The 24697-nt window shown below is 40.5% G+C and overlaps 1 protein-coding gene across 1 annotated transcript in view; it reads left to right on the plus strand.

Annotated features, from left to right (window-relative positions):
* Window positions 1-24697, plus strand: part of LOC149287394 (lipopolysaccharide-responsive and beige-like anchor protein) — a 269868-nt gene that overhangs the window by 77163 nt on the left and 168008 nt on the right. Inside the window, exon 36 of the mRNA XM_089492899.1 lies at window positions 3436-3602. Within this exon, the coding sequence (XP_089349025.1) occupies window positions 3436-3602 (167 nt within the window). The remainder of the gene's footprint in view (window positions 1-3435; window positions 3603-24697) is intronic.

The following is a 24697-nucleotide window of genomic DNA, read 5'->3' on the forward strand; positions in this document are numbered from 1 at the left end:
TGCAGATCTGCAGAGCTGTTACTATAGGGGTGCCAGGCGATGCCGCTGAGACTCTATACCAGGGGTTCTCAAACTGCGGCCCTCCAGCTGCTGCAGGACTACATCTCCCATAATGCTCCTTCAGCTAAGGGGCTGGCTGAGGAGTATGGGAGATGTAGTCCTACAGCAGCTGGAGGGGACCCCTGCTCTATACAATGTCCTACGGTGGAGCCCTGCAGGCATCCGTCTGAGCCAGTGGCTCAGGGTCTGGGCTTGAGGCTCATGGAATTGCCTGGTATCTAGAACCGCCTTTTGAGCTCTAAGTGGGGGCGACTGGCGACTTTCTACCCCCAAATCATTATATGAGTAGCTAGTTCTACCCTGTGCTTGGCTAAACTTGCCTCCAGGTGGGTGATGCTGGGGCTAGCCCTTGCTTCTTGGTACATGCCATCAGCCTGAAAGGGTAGGGAGTAGGGACTCCTTTCACACAAACACCAATTAGAGATACTGTTAGATTTAAAATAAACAAATTAGGGCTGAAACAACTAATCGATAAAATCGATAATAATCGATTATGAAAATCGTTGGCAACGAATTTCATCATCGATTAATCGAATCGATTTTTATCGATTATAAAAAGAGGGGTTTTTTTCAGAGCAAATGCTCAAACAGAGATCGGATTATAACACCGGAATCCAGATCCCCCGCAACGCTGCAGGAGACCTGGATTCCCCTCACTGTCGGCCGGTCTCTCACTTCCGTCTCTCTCCCCCCTCCCATACACCCCTCTGACTCCTCCCCCTCCCATACGTCACTCTGCCTCTCTCCCTGCTCCGTTACTGACAAGGACTTTCACTGCAGCTTCATAGAAGCCACAGTGTAAGTGAAGTGCAGTAACGGAGGCTGTCTGTGCGATGCAGACACTCACAGGCTGACAGAGAATCATCCTCTCTGTCAGCTGGTGGGGGTCTGCATCGCACAGACAGCCTCCGTTACTGTCAGTAACGGAGCCGGGTAGAGAGGCAGAGCGGTGTATGGGAGGGGGGAGGAGTCAGAAGGGTGTATGGGAGCCACCCTCCCATACACCACTGTGGCTCCTCCCCCCCCAGAGAGGATGATTTTCTGTCAGCCTGTGAGTGTCCGTTACTGCACTTCACTTACACTGTGGCTTCTATGAAGCTGCAGTGAAAGTCCTTGTCTAGTGAAGATCCGTTGCTGACAGGAGGCAGAGTGGAGTATGGGAGGGGGAGGGGCCAGAGTTGTATGGGAGAGGGGAGGAGCCAGAGTGGTATATGGGAGGGGGGAGGAGGCAAAGTGGTGTATGGGAGGGGGAGGAGGCAAAGTGATGTATGGGGGGGGAGGAGCCAACGTGATGTATGGGAGGGGGAGGAGCCAGAGTGGTGTATGGGAGGGGGAGGAGCCAGAGTGGTGTATGGGAGGGGGAGGAGCCAGAGTGGTGTATGGGAGGGGGAGGAGCCAGAGTTGTGTATGGGTGAGTTATAGTGGTGTATGGGGGGTATTATGAATTTCAGGGAATATAGGGGGTATAAGGCATATCGATATTAGGCATATCAGGGGGTCATAAAACATCTGGGGGTAAAAGGTATATCAGGGGGCTCAGTTGCATATCACTGGCATATAAGGAGTATAAGGCATATCAGGGGCACAGTGGAATCTGGCATATAAGAGGTATAAGGCATATATGGGGGCAGAGTGGCAAGCTGGGGGTCTGATGTGCATAACTGGTGGCAGTTTGGTAAATAAAAAAAATTTAAATAAGGCTTTTTTCCTCATAGTTTTTATTAAATATGAAAAATAGTTAACATATGAATTAATATTTACTAATAACTTTGTATTAAAACCTAGTTTGAGAAACACCGTGTTTGGGTTCTTGTAGCTTTTATTATTATGTCAGTAAAATAAGAAGGTGAATAGAGAGAGGCCATTGCAATAAAGAGATGAAAGTGTAAATTGTAAGTTTTTTATTACATTATTTTAAATTTAAAAAAATTGCATTTTTTTATCCGATTAATCGATTAATGGAAAACATTATCGGCCAACTAATCGATTATTAAAATAATCGTTAGTTGCAGCCCTAAAACAAATATAGGACGGTTCCTTTTAAATTCTTAGTTTTAAGGTGATGCTTTCGATTCTAGTTCAGTGCAGGTATATGATTAAACAGCAGAATGTCGTGCTTTGAGAAATTGGCTAATTTTATGATCCATTCATTTCATAGTTTTACTTCATTATAACAATGCACAGGGAATCTCTCGGGTGTGATAATTTAACCCTCGTCTTTTGACCACTTTATCGCTCTCATTTCCTTGTGGTTGGTCAGCCATAACAGTTCTGTAGCGATATTAATGATAGTATGTATAGAATAGAATTTTAAAGTGTTTTGTACATTTCTTGCATTTAGTAGTATATCTTTAAAATACTACATGGCTTAATTCTTATTTTGTCATATTTTAAGGTCAAATGCAACCCTAATGTTCCTCAAAGAGACAGAGATTGATAATCGGTAAAGAATGGGCCTCTAATGTGATTTATATCTATAGATTTTATGTCAGATATGAAAAGTTGCTGTTCAAATTGTAAAGACTAATCCATTAGACCATTAGAGAGCACTTTAAAACATTTACTACTTCCTCAGGTGCCCGTCTTAGTATTGTGTCCTCGGAAAAAAATGTATGCAAATAATGTCTTGTGTGCATGTTCATGGAAGCAATATATATTGTTAAAGCAGGCTGTGCACAGGCAACAAAATCCTTCTTAAGGCTTTGAGAAAAAGAATCTCTCGGCAAACAATGCAGAGAAAAAGCTACAAGAAAGGAAAAAAAATTGTGCAAGCGCAGTACATATTTCATTAGACCAACAAACTTTTATGGCAGATAAGAACTATCCCCCCCCCCCTTCATGCTGGGAAAAAAACCCTCACATCTTTGGTCCTAGGTCTTGTCTAATACTGAGAATAGCATTATGCCCGGGGGAGGACTGACACCTTCTGGCCCAGGGGTCCCAGTCTCTTGCTCCACCCCCAGTGTCATTGGCACACACTATCCCTATAGCACATACCTGGGCTCACTAACAAACACATACACACTCACACATAAATAGATATACACTTGCATTCACATCTACACTCTTACACTAAACATACTTACTCAATCACACCTTACTCAACCACACGTCACACACCATGTAGCCATCTCCCAGAGCTGTGAGCATCTGTGATATATGATATGATATATATATATATATATATATATATATATATATATATATATAAATATTATTGGAGGCACCAGTTACTGTGAATGGTTATGTTTGCAAAAAAATTAGTGTTGTGTATTGTGCATCTAACCTGTTTGACATGTAGTGTGCAGCTACTGATGACAGATAAATAACATTGCTGTTATGATCGTTAAGTTGTGTCCCTGCTTCCTCTTGTAGTCATTATGCGCCCAGTATTCAGCAGACAAACGTGAAGATGAGAAGATGTGCGACCATTTAATAAGGGCTGCCAAGTACAGAGATTATGTGACTGCAACCCAGCTCATACAGAAAATAGTCAACATTCTCACTGACAAGCATGGAGCTTGGGGCAACTCTGCGGCAAGGTAAGACCATCTCTGATGTATTCACAGCGGCTCTCTTTGTCTTAACTGATATTGGGTATTTAACAGCAACTTGATCACCTTGAATAGCAGCCAACACTACAGGGTTTGCTAAGATAGAGCCAGCAACCAGGTTTATATGCTGCTTGTTGTCTACCCCCCTTTCTTTAACTGCTGGCACGTTAAAAGGAGAATTCCAATTGGGCGCTATGCACGCGGGATAACGGGAGGGTCTGCAGCATTGCATGGTTTGACGTTCCAGGATGTCGTATTTTAAACCGGTTACATATGACCTTAGTCAAAAAGATCTTGCTCTTGCAGTACGTCTTGAAGTCTAACTCGCTGGGCCATATTCTTCTTCTGCCATAGTACATTAAAAGTCAAATCTTTGTAACTATGACAATGTTTCACCACATATATATATATTTTCTATTGCTTTGTTGTGTTTGTGGCAAATGCTTATTCTCCTCTTGGCACAAAACTTAAGCTGTGCCAAGCTTTGTATAAAAGATACAGTCAAACACTGCTGGTTTTTATTGTACTAGTATGCATTTTGTTTGAGTAAAGCTTATTTGTTTTTGTGTAATTAGCACTAGCTTCTTTAGGCTACATGAAAAGTTTTCTATATTCTAACAGGAGGCCAACATCAGCAAATCTCATCTGTTGTATACAAGCTCTTTATTCATGGCCTGAAGCCTGCCTTCCTATATAGATCTATCTCATTACTAATTACTGATTTATTTATATTTGAAAGTAGGTGATATATATATATAGATATAATTTTATTTTTTTTTGGTTTTTTGTTTTTAATTAATGTGGTAAGAGGGGAAGTATAAATCAGGTTAGCAAAACTAGGATTATCTACCCTGCAAATCTGCTGTGAGTTGAGAATTTGTTTTTATATTTGTTTTGTTTTTATAATAATAATAATAATAATAATAATTTGTTTTTATATTTGTTTTATATTTTTACAGCCTTGATATGGTTATATCTGAGATTATTTGAATCATATTTTCATTATTTGAGTCAAGCTTTTTTTTCCATTCCAAGTATTGGGTTCAAATAACACCCCAAACAACTCTGACCACCAAATAAAACTAACGTATTGAAATCTTAAAAAAACCCAGAGATAATTAAAGTCTGCGACTTCAGTCTTTCTTCTGATAAGACTGTCAGAAATGTCTGATAAAAGTCAAAGTATGTATTTGCTCTCCCAAAAAACAAAATGTATGCAAAGTCTTATCACACATTTGATATTTTTTTTATTTTTGATCTTTGTTCCTGGTTTATATCCCTGAATGGGGGGATGTAATTGACCGTTTAATTTACATTGATATTGTATGCGTCTGATTGGGCTCTGATTGATATTCACATTGCATACCGGATTAAATGTAAAACGCTGATGAATCTCTTGTTGTCGCATGTTACCCATGGTAGTCCTAGATGAGTCCCTTTTTACATTTTAACTTTTCTGAGTTTCTAAAAGCTGTCATTGGGCTTTAACAAGACTTTTTCGGAGGTTGGCAATAACTTTAAGGTGTTGTCTTACTTACTAAAATATTAATTGCACAATCAAATAAGCCTTAGAACTGGAATTTTGTTCTTTAGATTGAATCGCGTACAAACACGCACTTTCAATAATTCCTTTCAGATTCTATGGCAATAGGGTCTATTGTCACGTGACAATCTTACTTGATTAAATAATTATTTCTGGTAAGGGTCTAGACAGTCACCACTACTGTGGATGTTTTTAATGCTACATCATTTTTTCACCAGTATAGTTCGGTAGGTGGGGCAGAACCTTTAAAGATGTGATTATAGTCGGGCAAGGCAGTGTGATCAGGTGCCCACCACCTGGCTCAGAGGGCTTTCTCCAAAAGGGGCATGAGATGGAGCCAGTCATGCTAAAAGCCTCCTACTGTTTGGTGCTCGTGTGTTTGGAGACGTATAAGAACACCCGCTATTGTGTGTGCTACAAGCGGGTCAGCTTCTGCCCAGGTTCTACTTATCCCACACCATGACTAACCCGGTCCCCTTTCGACATGGTGTAGTACATCCTAAAACTTACTGCATTACAGCTACCTCCTTAAACCACTAACCAGTGCCAGAACGTGCCTTCCCTGTGCGTAGTCAATGGGCAGTTGGGAAATATTGCAGTTACATTGTTTTTGCTGCAGTTACTGTTTTTATGAGGGCTTGCAGATACGATGCGGTGATACCGGGAGTCACCCCATTCCATTATTCTCAAATGGTTCATTTTTCAAACATTACAGTGAGGCGATGTTATTCTTTAACTACATATTGTTTCAATTTTATGTATTCCTATGACTGATGAAACGTCCAGACCATCCATCTCCGAGTGGGTTAACTGATATTTTCATTACATTTTCTACAATAGGTTTTACATATCTCTACTGTGGCGTGATAAATTGTCAAAATAATAGAATGTAATGCAAAGGGGCCTTACTTAAGTTTTTTTTTGTTTGTTTTTTTTATTTATTTTTTTTCCCTCCCCACATGCATTCTAAAATGCAGTTGTGCAAGGGTAAATATAATCATATTTTCCCTGTCCTTCAGTAAATCAAATTTCATAAGGATTTTGGTTTAATTTAGTTTCTGCCGTTTCCATTTCTGGCTGTCCTTTGGAATCCATATCGTCCGCTTGTTGCCAGGACTCAAGAACCTTAATACTTCCCCATTTAATGTCATTTATTTTGTTTCAGTATTGATGGCTTTCCTAATGCCGTCCGATCAGTAGGCTGCAATGCTGGCAGCTGGCCTGGGATCGTCAGAGGTTTTAATAAATCACAATCAGACCCATGCCATTGCATCAATATTTTTAGTCAATTATAGAGAAGGTCAGGTGCTGCACTCGGCAGCATGGATCCTGCATGTGAAATTTCTAAAACATCTGCTACTGTAACAGAAAAAGTTGGGAAGAGTGGAATTCAATTTTACCCGTTTAATGCAGATCAAATGAAATCTATATCATTATGGGCAACCCTCTGATGATTGTGGCCGTTCTGACCAGGGTGTAGTTATTAAACTTTAATGCTGTTACAGGGAAAGAGATCCCCCAAGTTCCAATTCAATAAAAATGAAAATATTATTTTGTCTGAAGCAGATGGGATTTGTTGTTCCATCACAGCAGGAATCTAATATGGCTTGACACCTGGTGACCTGTCTGAATGCAATTTGTGTCTTAATATCAAGCTTACACAAGCTGCTGCCATAGGAGAGAAAACAAGCTGGTTCTTTTTATCTGGGACACATTTCCCCCCTCCCTGGTGGACACCAGAATTCGGTTTGCATAGTCTTGTATGAACTTGCCCTTTACTGTCGTCGCATATATCTTCAACCCTTTCTCTTTCTAGTCCTTATGGATTTCACAGGGTTAAAGTAGTAGCCTTAATGCAAGCACCGGTCCATACGTAAATGTCGTGTGATGCTAGGTTTGGGAGACGAGAAAAAGAACTTGATAACGAGGAGCAAAAAAAAAAAGGGGGCACGTAATGAATAGAGTGGCAGACGTGATTTCTTTTCTGGTTTCCCCCACTGTGCACTGAGCATGCATTGTGTTTATTTGGGTCAGGAGACAAATCATCTTTCATGTAGATGACACCTGGTAAAGTGGCTGAATGTAAGAAAGATGAGGAGAGATGATGGAGAACGCGGATGGAAGTCTCGGAGGACAGAATACCCTTTTCTCATTGCGTCCTTCATTGCATTCTAATAGGCTGACTAATGTACCATAGAAATTCACTCTGGGTCTTAGGATAGGAGGGAAAGTAGTGGCTCTCCTCGTCTTTAGAAGGAAAATGCATAGGTAAAATTGCAAACATAAATTATCACGGGCATAGCAATGAGGTGCTTAGACATTTTTACATCAAGGCAGCTGAATGTTTTACATTAGGACGCAAAATCAGTGAGTGAGGTGGCAGGCGTTCTTAAGAATTGGTTTCAGATTGGTTGGAATATGTTCTAATGGATGCCCTCAAGCTAGAAGCATCTTTCCTGGAGAAACATTCATCTTTTTTTTTTTTTCTTCTTCTTCGTTTCCATGCGTGTCAGAAGCCTTGCCGGTAAAATCTCTCTGTGATGCTCTCTACAATTTTTCATCAGTAAATCAAATCTTCTTCCTTTCACAAAAGATGAATGCTAGAAGGCATGGGTGTTATAAAAGAAAAAAGGGAGAGGGAGAAAAATCAATGCCGGCAAAATTGAAACTGTATGCCTTGGTATTGATTGGCCTTGTGAAATCGAAACTAACAGCTTTGTAACTGTTCCAGTGGACAGTTAGCTGACCTGTAATGGACAAACTATCAATATTAGCATTGCTATTTTATCTTGTACTATGTCATTTTGGAGCAGAGGGTCTGCCTGGAGGAGGGGGCTCGGGAAAGGATTTGATTGCAATATATATATATATATATATATACAATGTTTCCTATTTCTCCCCGTCATTCTTAAACACTAATAGAAAAAGGATAACGTTTGTATAGCATAATACGTATCTCATCTGGAAATGGTTCTTCGACATGAAAGACTATCTTGGTTCATCTAATCCTGTTTTTGTTTTTTTTTTAAATATATATATATATATATATATGTGTGTGTGAAATATGATTAGTTTCCCCCACAATCTTCAGGTTAAAGCTGTAATTACTGCTGTCGACCTTCACATCTGACCTCTAACCCTTCGCAAAGAACGGTTGAATGCTTCCAGGGTCTGTCTCCTGTGGACAGGAAGGGGTTACACAATCCTTTTTTCTTTCTGTTTTGATGGTTATTACTTTTGTGAGGTTTCACTTAGCATTTTTATAATGAATGAAACTGGTACCTTGTAGAATTGCAATCCTATTAGCCTGCAGTGCACTGAAATGTGAAATGCAATCAAAGCAAATGTATGCAGACCATAAAAAAGCCATATGAGGGATTTTTTCCCCCTGTGTTCCCCAGCCCCCTGTATGTGTTTTCTTCCCCCGTTTCCCCACCCTGCAGTTATTGTACTTGACATCGGTGTAAAGTAACATTCATTGCTCTCTCTGGAGCTCTGATGATGCTTGGAATTTTTTTTTATTGCCAACATTGCCCCGTGTAATAATAATGTGAAATGGCTTAATAAAACTAACAGTTTTTCCCCAGCCCTCCCTCCAGTGAGTCTTTACACACCACATCACGACAAACAACAATTTATAATCGGGCAGGCCAATGGGAAGAACATGCGCTTAAGGTCAAAGGAGCCAGTTAATTGGCAGCATGCAAAGCTTTTAAATAAGAAAAGTGAGAATCCGTTCCTTCCAAAAGTATCATGCCGAAGTCATATCGCATGTTTTTATTGGGCGGACATAAATATTTACCGAGAATTTCACTCTCTGGTCTTACTAAAGTCTTAAGTATTTAAGATCCGCACGTGAGGATAAATACTTAATTGATATATTTTTTTCCATGGAAGCTTGACGGGCACACAGACATCGGCGTAATACGTGCCACATAGCTGCATTCTTAATTGTTTCATCATGTTTTCACATGGTGTGTTTAATATACAGCAAAGGCTAAAACTGTGATAAACAAAGCGTATTTTTTTACCTGTTAAGTAAGGGGATAATTTTTTTCTGGATTTTTTTTGTTTAGTGAACACTGCAAATACCGCACATAGAGGTAGCACGTTTTATTATAAATAATGTGCCGCATGTATTTGGTGAAGATGCCTAATATTGCTTGAGTTTGTGGGGCTATTGCCATGTGTACCAGACTTTTTTCCAGATCTTCTGGGAGCTTTGCGGCTGTTGGTGCCAAGTAGGTGTCACTGAGCTGATATAAAGAAACGCTATATAAGAGTTACAATGTAAGAATGAGGAAAATCCTCGCTGTCTAGAGCCAGGCTTGACAAATTCCAGGAGCCCCCAAAATGTTACAGATTATACTTTTTTGAGTACTTGTATAAGATATCTATAGACGTATTTCTCTCTTGGTTCCCCTAACCTGCTTGCATCTTAAAGGTTTGCCTGGGTCAGTAAAGTTGAAACCTCAAACTTTAAAAGTTTCCCCTTGCCAACCAAAAAAACTAATTGTGCTTTGGCACTAAAAAGGAGACCCGCTTCTGCCCACATAAATCTTCTATCAACTAAAACAACAATCCCTTGTCCAGTACTTACTGCTTATGAAATGGCTCTACTGGTCAACATAACTTCAGTAATAAAATGAAAACTACAACGGTAAATTCTTCATAACACTTTAGCTGGTAGACCCATCGGGTTGCATTGTGACACCTTTGGTGTGCCCATGCTAATCCCATTTCTTTATTATTTGTAGACATATCTCTGCTGTCTTGGAAACCAAGTGATGGGATGTAGTGTTATAAAATACGTGGGTCTCTGCTTTTATCCTGTAAAAACCTGTAAGTTACGACGCAGGAGCTTTTGTTTCTCTGTGTTAGGAAGGAAGTATCAGTAAGATTTGTCGAGGCTGCTATCTTATGAACCAGGTCACCTGTGCTTGACCTTACTCAGCGCTGCTCATTGTCTTCATCATGTGTGGTTTCTGCCATTTTAGGGCGATATTGGTAAATACTAATATTGCAGACTCCATTGTTTATTCCCTAGATCCTACTAATAAAACAATTTGGAAAGGTAATTCCATGCATTCACGATGCGTTGATTCACATCTGAAACTGAAGGAGCCACTTCAGCAAATAGCTGGAAGTGGACTTCATGTGAAAATGCATAGTCACCAGTGGGCCGTTTGGTAATCTACCGCTATACACGTAGAAAACTCGCCCCGCGTGCCTCCCAAATTCTTCATGTTTTCCCTCGGTGCGTTAAGTGTCTGATACCCTGGGCTCTCTGATCTTGTCTGATGTGTTTATTTTTCTCTCTTTCTCCTAGTTTGTCTTGGGTTACCCATAACCCCGTGCAAGCATGTTACAGGATCAACTTTGTGTGTTATTCACATTGTCGGTTCATTTGTTTTACTTTCTGTCAAGAAGTGGAGGACTAATCTATTTTTAATGTGATTATACAATTGATGTCGGTAGCAATGTGGAGCTTTTGTTTCCCTGTTTTAAATGCTGGTGAATTTCCAGTGCGAAACGGACTTGCAAAGCTTAGTGTTCTAATTTATTGTCCGGAGGTGCAAAGATAGATCATCTATGATGTAAATTCACATGACTGCGTTAACCCCGTCAGTGCTGCACTGCCATACCACCATTCCCAGCAGCTAAAAGTTTAATCCTTTACACTAAACAGAGGAGCTGCGCTACTATGGTGCCAAAAGAAAATTAATGTGGCTTGTACCAGACAGTATTTAAAAGAATTTATTTAGAAAATCATTTACGATAACATTTACCTTTCCAAGTATAAACACTGGAGTTGTTGAGATTAAAAAGAATACCAGCAAGATGTCAAGTACACTGGGGATATATAACTGATAAAGCTTTCCGTATGGCATTTCACTTTTCTCAGATACATCAAAACATCCTCACTTTGGACTCTACTTAGATAGAGGTTGGGACGGGAACAAACACACTAAAATGTTCTAAATACTCACAGCCACTTTCATTTTGTCAGTTTGGTATGTTTATAATCTGTATTTCATTTTTCACTGCACTTGGGGGTGTACAGTGTGTGTGTGTGTGTGTATGTGTATATATATATATATATGTGTGTATATGTATACATACATGTATATAATGTGTTATTGGGATATATCAAACCACCCTTACCCATCTAGGCATGGACTCCACTAGACATCTGAAGGTGTGCTGTGGTATCTGGCACCAAGACGTTAGCAGGAGATCGTTTAGGTCCTGTAAGCTGTGAGGTTTGGACCTCCTATAGATTGGTCTTGTTTGTCCAGCACATCCCACAGATGCTCACATGGATTGAGATCTGGGGAATTTGGACGACAAGTCAACACCTTGAACTCGTTGTGTTCCTTGAACAATTTTTGCTTTGTGACAGGGCGCATTATCCTGCTCAAAGAGGCCAATGCCATCAGGGAATACCGTGTCAATGAAAGGGTATACATGGTCTGCCAAAATGATTAGGTAGGCACTACATGTCAAAGTAACATCCACATGAATGGCAGGACCCAAGGTATCCCAGCAGAACATTGCCCAAAGCATCACACTGCCTGCTTGGCTTCTTCCCATAGTGCATCCTGGTGTCATGTTTTCTCTAGGTAAGCGACACACCTGGCCCTCCACGTGATGTGAAAGAAAACGTGATTAGTCAGACAAGGCCTCCTTCTTCCATTGCCACGTGCTCCAGTTTTTTATGCTCACCGTCCCCATTGTAGGCACTTTCGGCAGTGAACAGGGGTTAGCATGGGCACCTTAACTGGTCTGTGGCTATCGAGCCCCATACGCAACAAACTAGATGCACTGTGTGTTCTGACACCTTTCTATCAGAACCAGCATTAACTTTTTCAGCAATTTGAGCTACAGTAGCTCATATGTCTGATTTGACCTCACGGCCAGCCTTCGACCCCCACGTGCACGAGCCGAGGCCACCCATGATCCCGTCGCCGGTTTGCCGCCTTTCCTTCCTTGGACCGCTTTTGATAGGTACTGACCAATTGCAGACGGGGAACACTCCACAAGAGCTGCCGTTTTGGAGATGCTCTGACCCAGTCATCTAGCCATTACTATTTGGCACTTGTCAGTCGCTCAGATCCATACGCTTTGCCCATTTTTCCTGCTTCTAACGCATCAACTTTGAGGACGAAATGTTCACTTGCTGCCTAATATATCCCACCCACTTGTCAGTGGTCATAATGTTATGGCTGATCGGTGTATATGTCTGTGTGTGTGTATATGTATGTAGACTGTGTACTTTATATTGTTGTATGTATGTATGTATGTGTGTGTGTGTGTGTGTGTGTGTGGAAAGAGCACACTGGGGGGGGGACTTATAGAAAATTTAAATGTAATTCACATACATCAAGAAATGTCATACAGAAAAAGGTACAATGTTTCAGTCTCACAGGGTCTGTCTGTCTATCTTATATGTGTATATATACATCTTAGTATGTATTGATTGTCCATTAAATACGTCTGCTTCTCTACTATTAACAGGTGTATGTAGTATATATAGCATTGGGTAGATGTTAAATATAAACCCTCATAAATACCTGGGGCTCGGGAAGAACAGGGGGAGAAAGGAAGGAGAAGGAGAGAAGCCATGGAGGGAGAAGGGAAGAGGGATAGAAATGAAATGTGTGTGGAAGCAAGAAGAAAACAGTGTGTGTGTGTGTATATATAAAATGTGTGTGTATATGTATGTATGTATGTATGTAACATATATCTCTATCATACTCAGTATCTCACAAAAGTGAGTACACCCCTCACATTTTTGTAAATATTTTTATATCTTTTCATGTGACAACACTGAAGAAATTATACTCTGCTCTGATGTAAAGTAGTGAGTGTACAGCCTGAATTATTTTTAAGGGAGCAGCAAATTTACACTGTCTAAACCTTGGCAACAAAAGCAAGTACACCCCTAAGTGGAAATGTCCAAATTGGGCCCAAAGTGTCAATATTTTGTGTGGCCACCATTATTTTCCAGCACTGCCTTAACTCTCTTGGGCGTGGAGTTCAGCAGAGCTTCACAGGTTGCCACTGGAGTCCTCTTCCACTCCTCCATGACGCATCACGGAGCTGGGGGATGTTACATTGTAGCAGAGTGTCTTTCCTTCAGTGTTGTCACATGAAAAGATGATAAAATATTTACAAATATGTGAAGGGTTTACTCACTTTTGTGAGATACTGTACACATATATATTTCTGATACCTAATGGAGCAGTGAACTGTTATCCTATTAATATTAAGAATAATATATACCGTATTTGCTCGATTATAAGACGAGGTTTTTTTCAGAGCAAATGCTCTGAAAAATACCCCTCGTCTTCTAATCGGGGTCGTCTTCTAATCAGACCTCAAATAGAGTCTGATTAGGAGACTAAGATCCAGATCCCCCGCACCGCTGCAGGGGACCTGGATCCTCCTGTCTCACACCCCCCCCCCCCCATCATACACACTTACCGGTGCTTCCTGCTGTATTGCCGGGGCAGCGGGTTGACGTCTACGCGATCCGCGTAGACAACGTCCGCTGCAGCCGGAAGGAGGTGTGGCTAGCAGCGGGGGTTGTCTGCGTCCGTCGCGTAGACCTTCCCCGACTGTCAGAGATCTCTGATCTCTGACAGCCGGGGAAAGTATACGCGACGGACGCATACAAACCCCCGCTGCCAACTCCACCTCCTTCCGGCTGCAGCAGAAGGCGACGTCAACCCGCTGCCCCGGCTGGAAGCACCGGTAAGAGAGGGCTGAGAGGGGAGAGAGGAGAGGGGAGGGGAGGGGGGGGAGAGAGAGTGTGTGTGTGTGTTAGTTAAATGGGGGCATAGGGCATTTCTGGAGTGGCGTTAAGGGGGCATTTAATAGAGCACTCTGCCTCCTGAAATGCCTTATACCTCCCTATATGCCACTCTGCCCCATAATATGCCTTTTAACCCCCTAAATGCCAGAGTGGCATATAGGGGTATAAGGCATTTCTGGAGGCAGAGTGCTCTATACAATGCCTTTTAACTCCCTTAATGCCACTCTGCCTCCTGAAATGCCTTATACCTCCCTATATGCCACTCTGCCCCATAATATGCCTTTTAACCCCCTAAATGCCAGAGTGGCATTTAGGGGTATAAGGCATTTCTGGAGGCAGAGTGCTCTATACAATGCCTTTTAACTCCCTTAATGCCACTCTGCCTCCTGAAATGCCTTATACCTCCCTATATGCCACTCTGCCCCATAATATGCATTTTAACCCCCTAAATGCCAGAATGGGATATAGGGGTATAAGGCATTTCTGGAGGCAGAGTGGCATATAGGGGGTCAAAAGGCATACCATGGGCCACAGTGCTATATAGAGGGTTAAAAGGCATATCATGGGCCACAGTGCCATATTGGTGTGGCAAGCCTGGGGGCAGATGTGCGTAACTGGGGGACAGGCTGGAAAATACAAGAAATAAAAACAAAAAAAATATTTTTCTCAATCATAGCTTTTATTAAAAAAAATAGTTTACATGAATTAACATTTACTGGTAAAACTTTTTTCCTTTAGGGTCGTCTTATATTCAGGCTTTTTCTTTTTTCCTAAGTTAATATTCAGATTTTGGGGGGTCGTCTTATAATCGAGCAAATACGGTATTTTTTTGCTTTGTAGCCTTGGTCTACTTCATCTTGTCGCCTTCATACACTCTTTATCCATGTGTCTTGTATGTCATAAGCTGCCAACTGGTGGCCTCTATGGAGATCTAGTGTTGTTGTTTTTGGGGCATGTCTGATTTAGCCATAATCTACTCCTTGTGAATCACAAAGCTGTTCTTGTCTGTTCTTTATCGAGATTCTACGTATGCATAGTTATCAATTTATGTGCCACAATAGCAGCAAGTGAATTCTACACTCTGTGTAGGCCAACTAATCTGTACATTTGTAAAGACTTCTTTCTTGAACGCACGGCAATAAATGCATTGTTTTGTGGTTGCTTATGTATTTCAAAAAAACACAGTATAAGGAAAATGATGATTATCGTTGCCCTTTTGTGAAAGCACCACATTTCAGCTTGAGGTCAAAGTTAGTTTTGATCACTATCTGAGTAAATAAAACTATTTTTTACCTCTTGCGTTCAATTGTTTTCAAGAGTCCAATATCTGCACAGTATCGATCTTTGGGGTCTGGTAGTTAGTCAGAGGCTATCTCCTCTGACTAACCCTTTAGCGCAATGTCATGCTTCTCCTTGTGATAGATTGTTACAATCTCAGCCGGTGTAATTACACACTAGCCAAGTGGGTCATTTATTTCTGCACCTTCACCATTTACCAAAAATCTTCTTTATCTTTAGAAGCCAGCGCTTCCCCTTGCAGTAAAAGTAACATAATGGTAACATAAAACATTACAGCTTGGAACTCTGTGAAATAAGAACATACTTTCAACTTTTACATAAAAACTGTCTCTAACATATCTGTACAGTTTGTCTGGCTTTAATTGTTTAACCCTGTCGTTTATGCAAGTCTCTTGTTCTGTTCCCCAAGAAGTTTTGCTTCCGTCTGTCCATTGTGGCTCGTTGTCAGAGTATCTGATCGTAGTGCTGTCTAAAGGCAGCGGTCATTTAGTTTTAAAAATAGGAACGGTATGGAATGGTATGGTCCGCTCGTTGGAAAACTTTGGGGGGGGGGATTCCCATAAGACCCAAAGTTGATCCAAAATTAATGTTAACCTCCAATGCTGGTGTCTATCGTTTTTTCGAGTTAAAATAATTCATTTTGTTAAAATAATTCATTTTGTTTAGAATCTTTATATGTTTGGCTTTTTACTGTAAATTCTACTCCCATTTTCCACTCTTGCCACAGAGGACATTATGCAGAAACAGTAATCGAAGTTCTGAACTTGTATGTATGTTTGACTCCTAAATTCTACATACTGTGGCAAGAAACGGTAAATTAACCCTTTGGAAGTACCTGTTTTTCTGAATTATTCAAAAAGTGAACTAATCTACGGTATTGTGAAAAAGAAAGAGGGTGTGCTTTCTTTTTCACATGACTGTGCATCTAAGTCACAGGTATAGACAAACACAATGTGCTTAAGATAATCACAAACAATGATTAGCCTTAGGTGAAGTGATTTTAGCCTAGTGGTTCCCATACTTTTTCCAGCCCACACTGAATGAATGAAATATATTTGATATGGACAAGAATAATACAACAATTCGTGTGATATTAGTTAAACAGATCATGTTTGTTCATTATTGTAACTTATATGTAGGGCTGCAACAACTAATCGATAAAATCGATAATAATCGATAATGAAAATCGTTGCCAACGAATTTAATTATCGATTAGTTGAGTCGATTTTTATCGATTATTAAATGAGGGTTTTTTCAGAGCAAACGCTCTGAAAAATACCCCTCATTATATAATCCGTTTCAGTGACTCACAGCAGCAGCTCCTACTTACAGCCCCTCCCTGTAATCACTGTGACAACTGGCCCCGCCCCCTTCCTTCTCCCAGAAGGCCAGAACCACATGGCTGTGACACTCATCTAACTGTAAGTATAAAATTAATATTTGGGGCTACTGAAAGTTAGGGGAGGTGGGAGTTAATTTAGGGGCAGTTATGGTTAATGGGGTGTTTAGGGTTAATTTAGGGGCAGTTATGGTTAATGGGGTGTTTAGGGTTAATTTAGGGGCAGTTATGGTTAATGGGGTGTTTAGGGTTAATTTAGGGGCAGTTATGGTTAATGGGGTGTTTAGGGTTAATTTAGGGGCAGCTATGGTTAATAGGGTGTTTAGGGTTAATTTAGGGGCAGCTATGGTTAATGGTGTGTTTAGGGTTAATTTAGGAGCAGCTGTGGTTAATGGGGTGTTTGGGGTTAATTTGAGGCAGTTTTGGTTAATGGTATGTTTAGGGTTAATTTAGGGGCTGTTGTGGTTCATGTGGTCTTTAGGGTTAATTTAGGGGATGCTGTGGTTGATGGGGTCTTTAGGGTTAATTTAGGGGCAGTTATGGTTAATGGGGTGTTTAGGGTTAATTTAATGATGAGGACTGAGGGTTAATTTTATTAATTTATTAAAGTTAACTTAAGGTGCAGTTAGAGATAAAGGGGGGCAAACTAAGGGGAATCTAAATCCTGGGGGCAGTGAAGATTAACCCAGTACTTATTTATAAAAGTACGGTCTGTGACTCTATGAGGGGACTATGAGATATCTGGGGGGGTATACGGCATATCTGGGGAGGACGGAGTGACATATCTGGGGGTATAAGGCATATGTGGGGAGGGCAGTGTGGCATGTCTGGGGAGGACAGAGTGGTGTATCAGGGTGTATAAGGCAGATCTGGGGCCACAGTGGCATATCTGGGGGTAGAGTGGAGTGGCATATGTGGGGAGGGCAGTGTGGCATGTCTGGGGAGGATGGAGTGGTATGTCTGGGGAGGATGAAGTGGTGTATCGGGGTATAAGGTGTATCAGGCACAGTGGCATATGTGGGGGTAGAGTGGAGTGGTATATGTGGGAGGCAGCGTGGAGTGGCATATGTGGGAGGCAGCGTGGCAAGCCTGGGCTCAAACGTGCATAAATTGGGGGGGGCTGGTTGCGAAATAAAGGCAAGAAATGCATTTTATCAAAGTTTTTTTTATTATGCTGTTTGTATTTAATATAATTTGTTTATTACATTATTTTAAATAAATGAAAAATTTACATTAATTTTTTTTATCCGATTAATCGATTAATCGAAAAAATAATCGGCCAACTAATCGATTATGAAAATAATCGTTAGTTGCAGCCCTACTTATATGAAGATCATACCATGTTATAAAACACATTTATACATAAAGCTGATTCACTTTTTCTTGGCACTATTTTTAGATTACAAACTGATTTTCTTCTTTTAAGCCTGGATAGAGGTGCCTCAAATATTAGGCGAAAAATGCTGATATTATTACTAAGGATTGCTAAGTACTGCCTTTATAACTGACAATATAGTAACTAATCTCACTTGCTGTTGAAAAGATTATGGTGCTTGGGATACTTCTTATCGGAAAGTAACCTCCCCTCACTATTGTGTGCCTGGGCATCTTCAAAAGGAGCAAAGGTGAAGTCAGACCAGTTAAATGGACATCTCTCTTTATGTTGCTTTTGGCTTTACCATTCGTATTCGCATATCTGAGTTATTACCTGTAAACTGTTTTCGGGATGTCTAGTATCTGCCCACTTTCCCGTTGCTCTCATTTGACCCATCTCTCTGTTTGGGCTGGATTATGGGTTAACTGGGTCTGGCTCTCAAATGCAGTGAGACTTTGTTTTTATTAAGCGCTAAACCTAGTCTTTGGGTAGTGTCATTGAAGATGAGCCTGGTTATTAATTAGTGTCGTCCCATTTTTCTCCGGGTATATCAAATTAAATTTTACACCCGTATACAGATTTATTTGACACTTTATTTATTTATTATTTTTTTTTGTCCATGTGAGATTCATGTATTGGAATTTCTGGAATTAACACACCACATAGTTTACAGGCTCCAAAATGATATTGTTAGGCCATCAGTATTCCACTGTTTTACACTTCCATAGTTCTATATAAATGTATTATCTGTACATTTTCTTTCTAAATGTGTGTTACTGCTAAAGGTCTCTCAACACAGCCTTATACATCAATGAATTCTATGTGTCTCCCTCTTATCTCATGAGCAAATCTTATTTTATTAGCACAGCCCTTAAGATGAAAAGTACCATAGAGAGAGATCCCCATTGAACATCAATGTGTTTGTTTATAATAATAACGTTATTCCTTTCGCTGTGCCTTTTTATCTCATGTCATGGCAAGTACTTTGCTCCCCACTAAAATTTTTAATTTTCATTGCTAGCTAAATGGTTAGCACCTGTCGATAGACTGCTAGACGGCTGCTGTTACGCTCATGTTCTGCATGTGACGGCTCTTGTCAGGTGCCGTCTCCTAGTGCCCCATACATATGGCGTTCTATTGCCAGTTTTACATGGCTGTTCGTACAACTACTCCACACTGAGGTTTTCATTTTACAACAGACTAGGCTTTTCTTTAATCTACATAATGAGTTTAATGGCTTGTCCAAAACCTGCACCAAGTATCCTAACGGCTTAATGTCAGTTCTGGGTTTTAATTAAATCAGGTGCCATTATCACATCAATATTTTTTTTGGTATGGTGGTGATAAAATAAGGCTTTTTAATACAGACATCCTAGAATTAAATATGTATAGTACATAGTACAGCATTTTTGGAGAGCTTTAGCCCACTTATCCTATGACCGTTATGGGAGAGTTTTGTTGGGGGATGATCTGATATCAAAGTAGATGGACAGTGGTCAGGTTGGGTTTGGCATTAGGCACTTACTGTGCACATTATAAAGAAATAAATGTAATAGAATACAAAACAATCTTTATTATATTTAATATTTTTGAGAAATAGATGTTTCAACAGAATTTGGTTTCATTTGATAAAGTAAAAAATATTTTGCTAAAATAAAGTAAGGTCTTTCCTCCAAACCATTGTTCGACTTATGGCTTGGGTAGATCCATGCATGCTCTTTACAGAACAATAATTAGTATATCATTTTTAACATTCAATGAACTTCTCTTCTCATAAAAATCTAAGAGGATTTTAATTGCCAGTAATCGGGTTTGCTTGTTAATAGACTGTAGATAATTAGTGATGAATTTGCATTTTCCTTCTCACAGGTTTTCGTAGCATCGTCGGTCTCTTAATTGCTCCTGACTCTTGAGGATTTTATTATCTGGGTTATATATTATAATGCCAGTTTTCTTTGCGAATACACCAGAGCATTGAATTGCAACATCTTTATTACCACAACAAAAACTAAGTGACGTTGTTAACCTATAAACACTTCTTTAATTCACTGTATTCAGTACCCAAATGTCGGGCAAAGTGCAGAGTTACCCGTGAAGCAAAAAGCCTTAACGCTGATAAGTAATTAACACAGGAACATAGAATTTGGGTTGAAGGGCAGGCAAATGTTTTTAGGTTGTTAGTAATGTTGTGCTCATTATTATTATTATTATTATTAATTATTTTTTTTTATTTATTTTTTTAAAGAATTTTAGACTTATTTATTTTAAAGCATTTTTTTTCTTCTGCTCTCTGGCTCGCTCTCTCTCTGTCGCTCTGTCTGTCGCTGGCGCGCTCTGTCTGTCGCTGGCGCGCTCTGTCTGTCGCTGGCGCGCTCTGTCTGTCGCTGGCGCGCTCTGTCTGTCGCTGGCTCGCTCTGTCTGTCGCTGGCGCGCTCTCGCTCTGTAACCGGTTCTAGTGTTAACCCTCTCCTTGTAATCCAGTTATGTTACTGGGTATATAGTATCAGCATTTTGTGACCTACCTGGTACATCACTGCTTGTAAACACATTAATGATGCTGCTCAAGACATACATGGCAGGTCTATCTGTGTATTCTTTCTTCTGAATATTGAATTGGAAGAAAACACTGAAAATTGTTAGCCCTTTAGCTTCTTTGTAGCTTTCTCAGTAAAGTAAAAAAAAAATAACAATTTTACATGTTTAACTCTTTCTGGATCTGTTTGAGCATATATCCGTGCAAGGAGTTAGATTGCTTATGCTGCGTTTCACCAGCACAGTCTTACATTCAGCAGAATAGGTGGCACAGTAACAAAAATAATAATAAAAAAAATAGCAGCATGACTGGATTAGGAAAAAATCTTATGCTTTAACAAGTACAAGTGCATCTGACCAAAGGCTTCATAGGTACAGGTCTGTTAATATGCGTGTAATTGGGGCCTAATGGCAATTACATGGTAATGCTATGGTAGATTATATTGGTCCAACCACAAAAGGTGGTAACACACTAAAAAGTGAGTTACGATAAGATAACAATGCATTTAACCACATTAACGATGGCTTAGAGTGGAAGTAATATTCCCTCCATTATATAAAGGATGTTATACACTCTTACCTATTTTTTTTCATATATATCGTGTTTATATATATATATATATATATATATATATATATATATATATATATATATATGTGTGTGTGTGTGTGTGTGTGCAGAGCCGGCCTTAGGCGTTGTGGCGCCCTGTGCGGACTACTCCTGCTGCCCCTTCAAACTACACCCCCCCCCCCCACTTACCTTGTTGCCGGAGTCCTGCGGTGAGAGCGGGAGGCATCCGTCTTCTCGCTCTGCCGCGGTGCCGGCATTTCATGTTGAGCGCCGGATTATTCAACATGAGATGCCGGCACCGTAACGGAGAGTAAGGGGCGCCGAGCGGTTGTTGAGAACTTCATGAGCAATGATGTTAAATAAAGTTTAAAAAAACAAACAAACAATGTTTTAAGTTAAGTCCCGGGCAGGTGCCCCTGCAACCATGGCTCCCTGTGCACAGCTCGCACACCCCTAAGGCCGGCCCTGTATATGTGTATGTATTTCTGATGGCTATGTGACATTTACACCCTTAGGGCACATAAATACCCAATGGGCTGATGAGCCAAGGTTTGATTCCACCGGTTTTATTTAACCCTGTGACTGTAGACATGCCAGCTTTGGAAATACTTGGACCCTTGTTTTTACCAGTGAGTGTTTTTATGGGAAGGGTGCATTAGATTTAGTTAAAAACTGTGTATCTACTATGTTAACAACCATGTCCAAGGAAAGGTGGCGGGCATTGTAGGGACCTTTCACCATATGCCCCATGGTCTTGAACACGTCCAGGAGTCTTGGCATAAAGTCTTAGTCCCTCCGGCATTCGGTTACATTACCACATGTTGACGATACTGGTTACCCGTAGTGTATTAAGTGTAAAATATTTAATGGCAGTCTAACATAGGTTTAAAGAGTCATGAAGAAGCTGGTGTTTTCAGGATAATGTATTATGTCTCTTAGGGCACCCCCCCCCCTCTACAAGGTATTAGAGGTGTTTTGACTGCAAATTTAATGAGACAAAATCTCAAAGGTGACATCAACTCTAAACAAGTTTGAGTACCAACTGGACTATGAAATTTGAGGCCTTTACTTAATCCCAAAACGGCAAAGGAAAAGAAAAGGTGTTTATATTAGTACCATGTAAAATCCGACCGTGTCAGGAGGGATTTCTTAAAATGAATGTAGTTTATGTAGTACATGCCTTCTACTGTATTACTAAAGTAAACACTCGCATTAACCTTTTATTTGTGAAAGGCAATCTCTGGCTAATGCCTCTTAACTGCGCATTATCAAAGTGATGGTTTTGATATGATGAATTATGCAGCTTTGTGTAATGACCTTGTAACCCTGTAAAGTTTACTCAGGCATAGCCCATTCACTAAACTGGAAAAATCGTACATCTCCAGCCAGCTTTCTACTGGGCAGTAAGCCATTGGAGATGTGACGGCGCTTAAAGTCTGTGAGGTTGGCTTAAGTAAAATTCTTAAGAATTCCTGAATTACTCGGTTTTATGTTGATAAAAAAGATATCTGATAGCTATTCAACAATATATTGGTTACATATGCCTTTTTTATGGTTTGCTGCTGGATGACCCATCTTTTATCTTCATATCCGCACATAAACACAATTTTGGTTTTAATGTCAGAACAGAGGCAGTTGCCCAACATCTAGTGGATATAACTTTTTACATTTCCAACTTGGACGGTTTTCAGTCTCCCGCTGGCATTATTGAACTTTTAGTGCCTTCTACCTTTGAAATTATTTCATGTGTATTCCATGCACAGGCAACCCTTTCCATAAAAAAACCCCTGTGATTCTATCTATAAATTCCATGATGTGCACCTTCTTCCTCGTTCCTCCGATTGGGGCGAGTGTGTGTGCCCAGAGTCCTCGGCATTTGCAGACGTTTACCCGGAGGCCAGAAGGGTGAGGGGCAACAAATGTCATTTCTGAATTTTGTCCGACCTGAATGGGTGGGAAAGAACGTTTGTCGTCCAAAAAGAATGGACCAACCAGCTAATGCATATATAGCTGTGTGGTCCCTCTAAATTCTCATGTAGTCAGTTTTTCAAATGCATGAGAACTTCTGCATCTCCCTGCCTGTGATGTACTCACCTCTAGTCAGATTCAGCACTGGTTTTGGGTTCGGGAGTCTCCCCAATGTGCTTGTGTTAAGTCTGTCCTGCCATCAATTGGCTGCTTAAGCTGTCGTTCAGTGACAAGATGTCCCTTTTAAAATGATGATGCCCTGTAACACATGGCTTGTTGAGATACTTTTAAGAGTTTATAAAATACCTTGGTTTGGGGTTTACTCGGTTACAAACAAGGGTTTACCTCGAGTTCTGTGTGTCAACATGCCCCAGGTAATAGTTATTTTCATAAACGGTTGATCCATTGTCTGTGCTCCAGGATTGGCCCTAGGAAACGCCAAAAAATACCCAATAGTTATCAACCATATTTTCCAGAATTAGGTAGTTAACAGCGATGCCTTTTTCTTGGGTTCCATGAGAGTGGCTTTCAAAAAGTATACTTATGATTCAACAGCTTGTAGAACCACCGTTATCAGCAATAACTAATCATTTTCTGTATGACTATCAGTCTCGCATCGCTGTGGAGGAATTTTGCCTGACTGTTCTTTCCACCATTGCTTCAGTTCATTGAGGTTTGTGGGCACATGTTTTTGCACAGCTCTCTTAAGGTCCCGCCGCAGCATTTCAATCGGGTTAAGGTCCGGAATTTGACTGAGCCATTGCAACACCATGATTCTCTTCTTTTTTCAGCAATACTGTTGCTGGTGCACTTGGGATCATTGTCCTTTTGCATGACCCAATTTCGGCCAAGCTTTAGCTTTAGTTCATGGTCGATTCAGTGCCTGCAAAACAAGCCAAAATCATCACCCCTCCGCAACCGTGCAAGACAGTATATCAGCACAAACACCTCATACCGTGTTTGGTTTTCGTCAGATGTGGTGCTGTGCATTATGGCCAAACCTCTCCACTTTGGTCTTGTCTGTCCAGAAGTCTTGTGGTTTTTTCAGATGCAACTTTAAAAAGAACATGGCAGAACCGCTCAGGTTTGCAAAGAGAAGAGACTTTCTCCTGGCAACCCCTCTAAACAAACCATACTTGTTTAGTCGTTTTCTAATGTTACTGTCATGAACTAACATTTAACATGCTAACTGAGGCCTGTAGAGTCTGGGATGTAACTCTTTGGTTTTTTGCAATGTCTCAGAACATTATACGGTCTGACCTTGGGGTGAATTTCTACTCCTGGGAAGTTTGGCTTGAATGTTTTCCGCTTTTGAATAATCTTTCTCAATGTAGAATGATGGACTTTAAAATGTATGTAGATGGCCTTATAACCCATTCCGGATTGAAGGGCAGCAACAATTGCCTTTCGAAGGTCATTGCTGATGTCTTTTCTCCTTGGCATTGTGTTAACACACACCTGAATGCTGCAGACCAGCAAACTGTTACAACTTTGGCTATTATAGAGGTAGCTGACTTGCTGATGATCAATTAATCAAGGGCACCTGTCTGCTACTGAGCATCTTAATTTGTAAGGGTTTTTCACACATGACTCCTCCATTTTGACTTTAGTTTTGTTGAATAAATCATGACACTGTAA

Source organism: Sceloporus occidentalis, unplaced genomic scaffold, assembly GCF_023333645.1.
Source record: "Sceloporus occidentalis isolate IW3139 unplaced genomic scaffold, rSceOcc1.0.p SCAF_61, whole genome shotgun sequence".
Taxonomy (NCBI): Eukaryota; Metazoa; Chordata; class Lepidosauria; order Squamata; family Phrynosomatidae; genus Sceloporus; species Sceloporus occidentalis.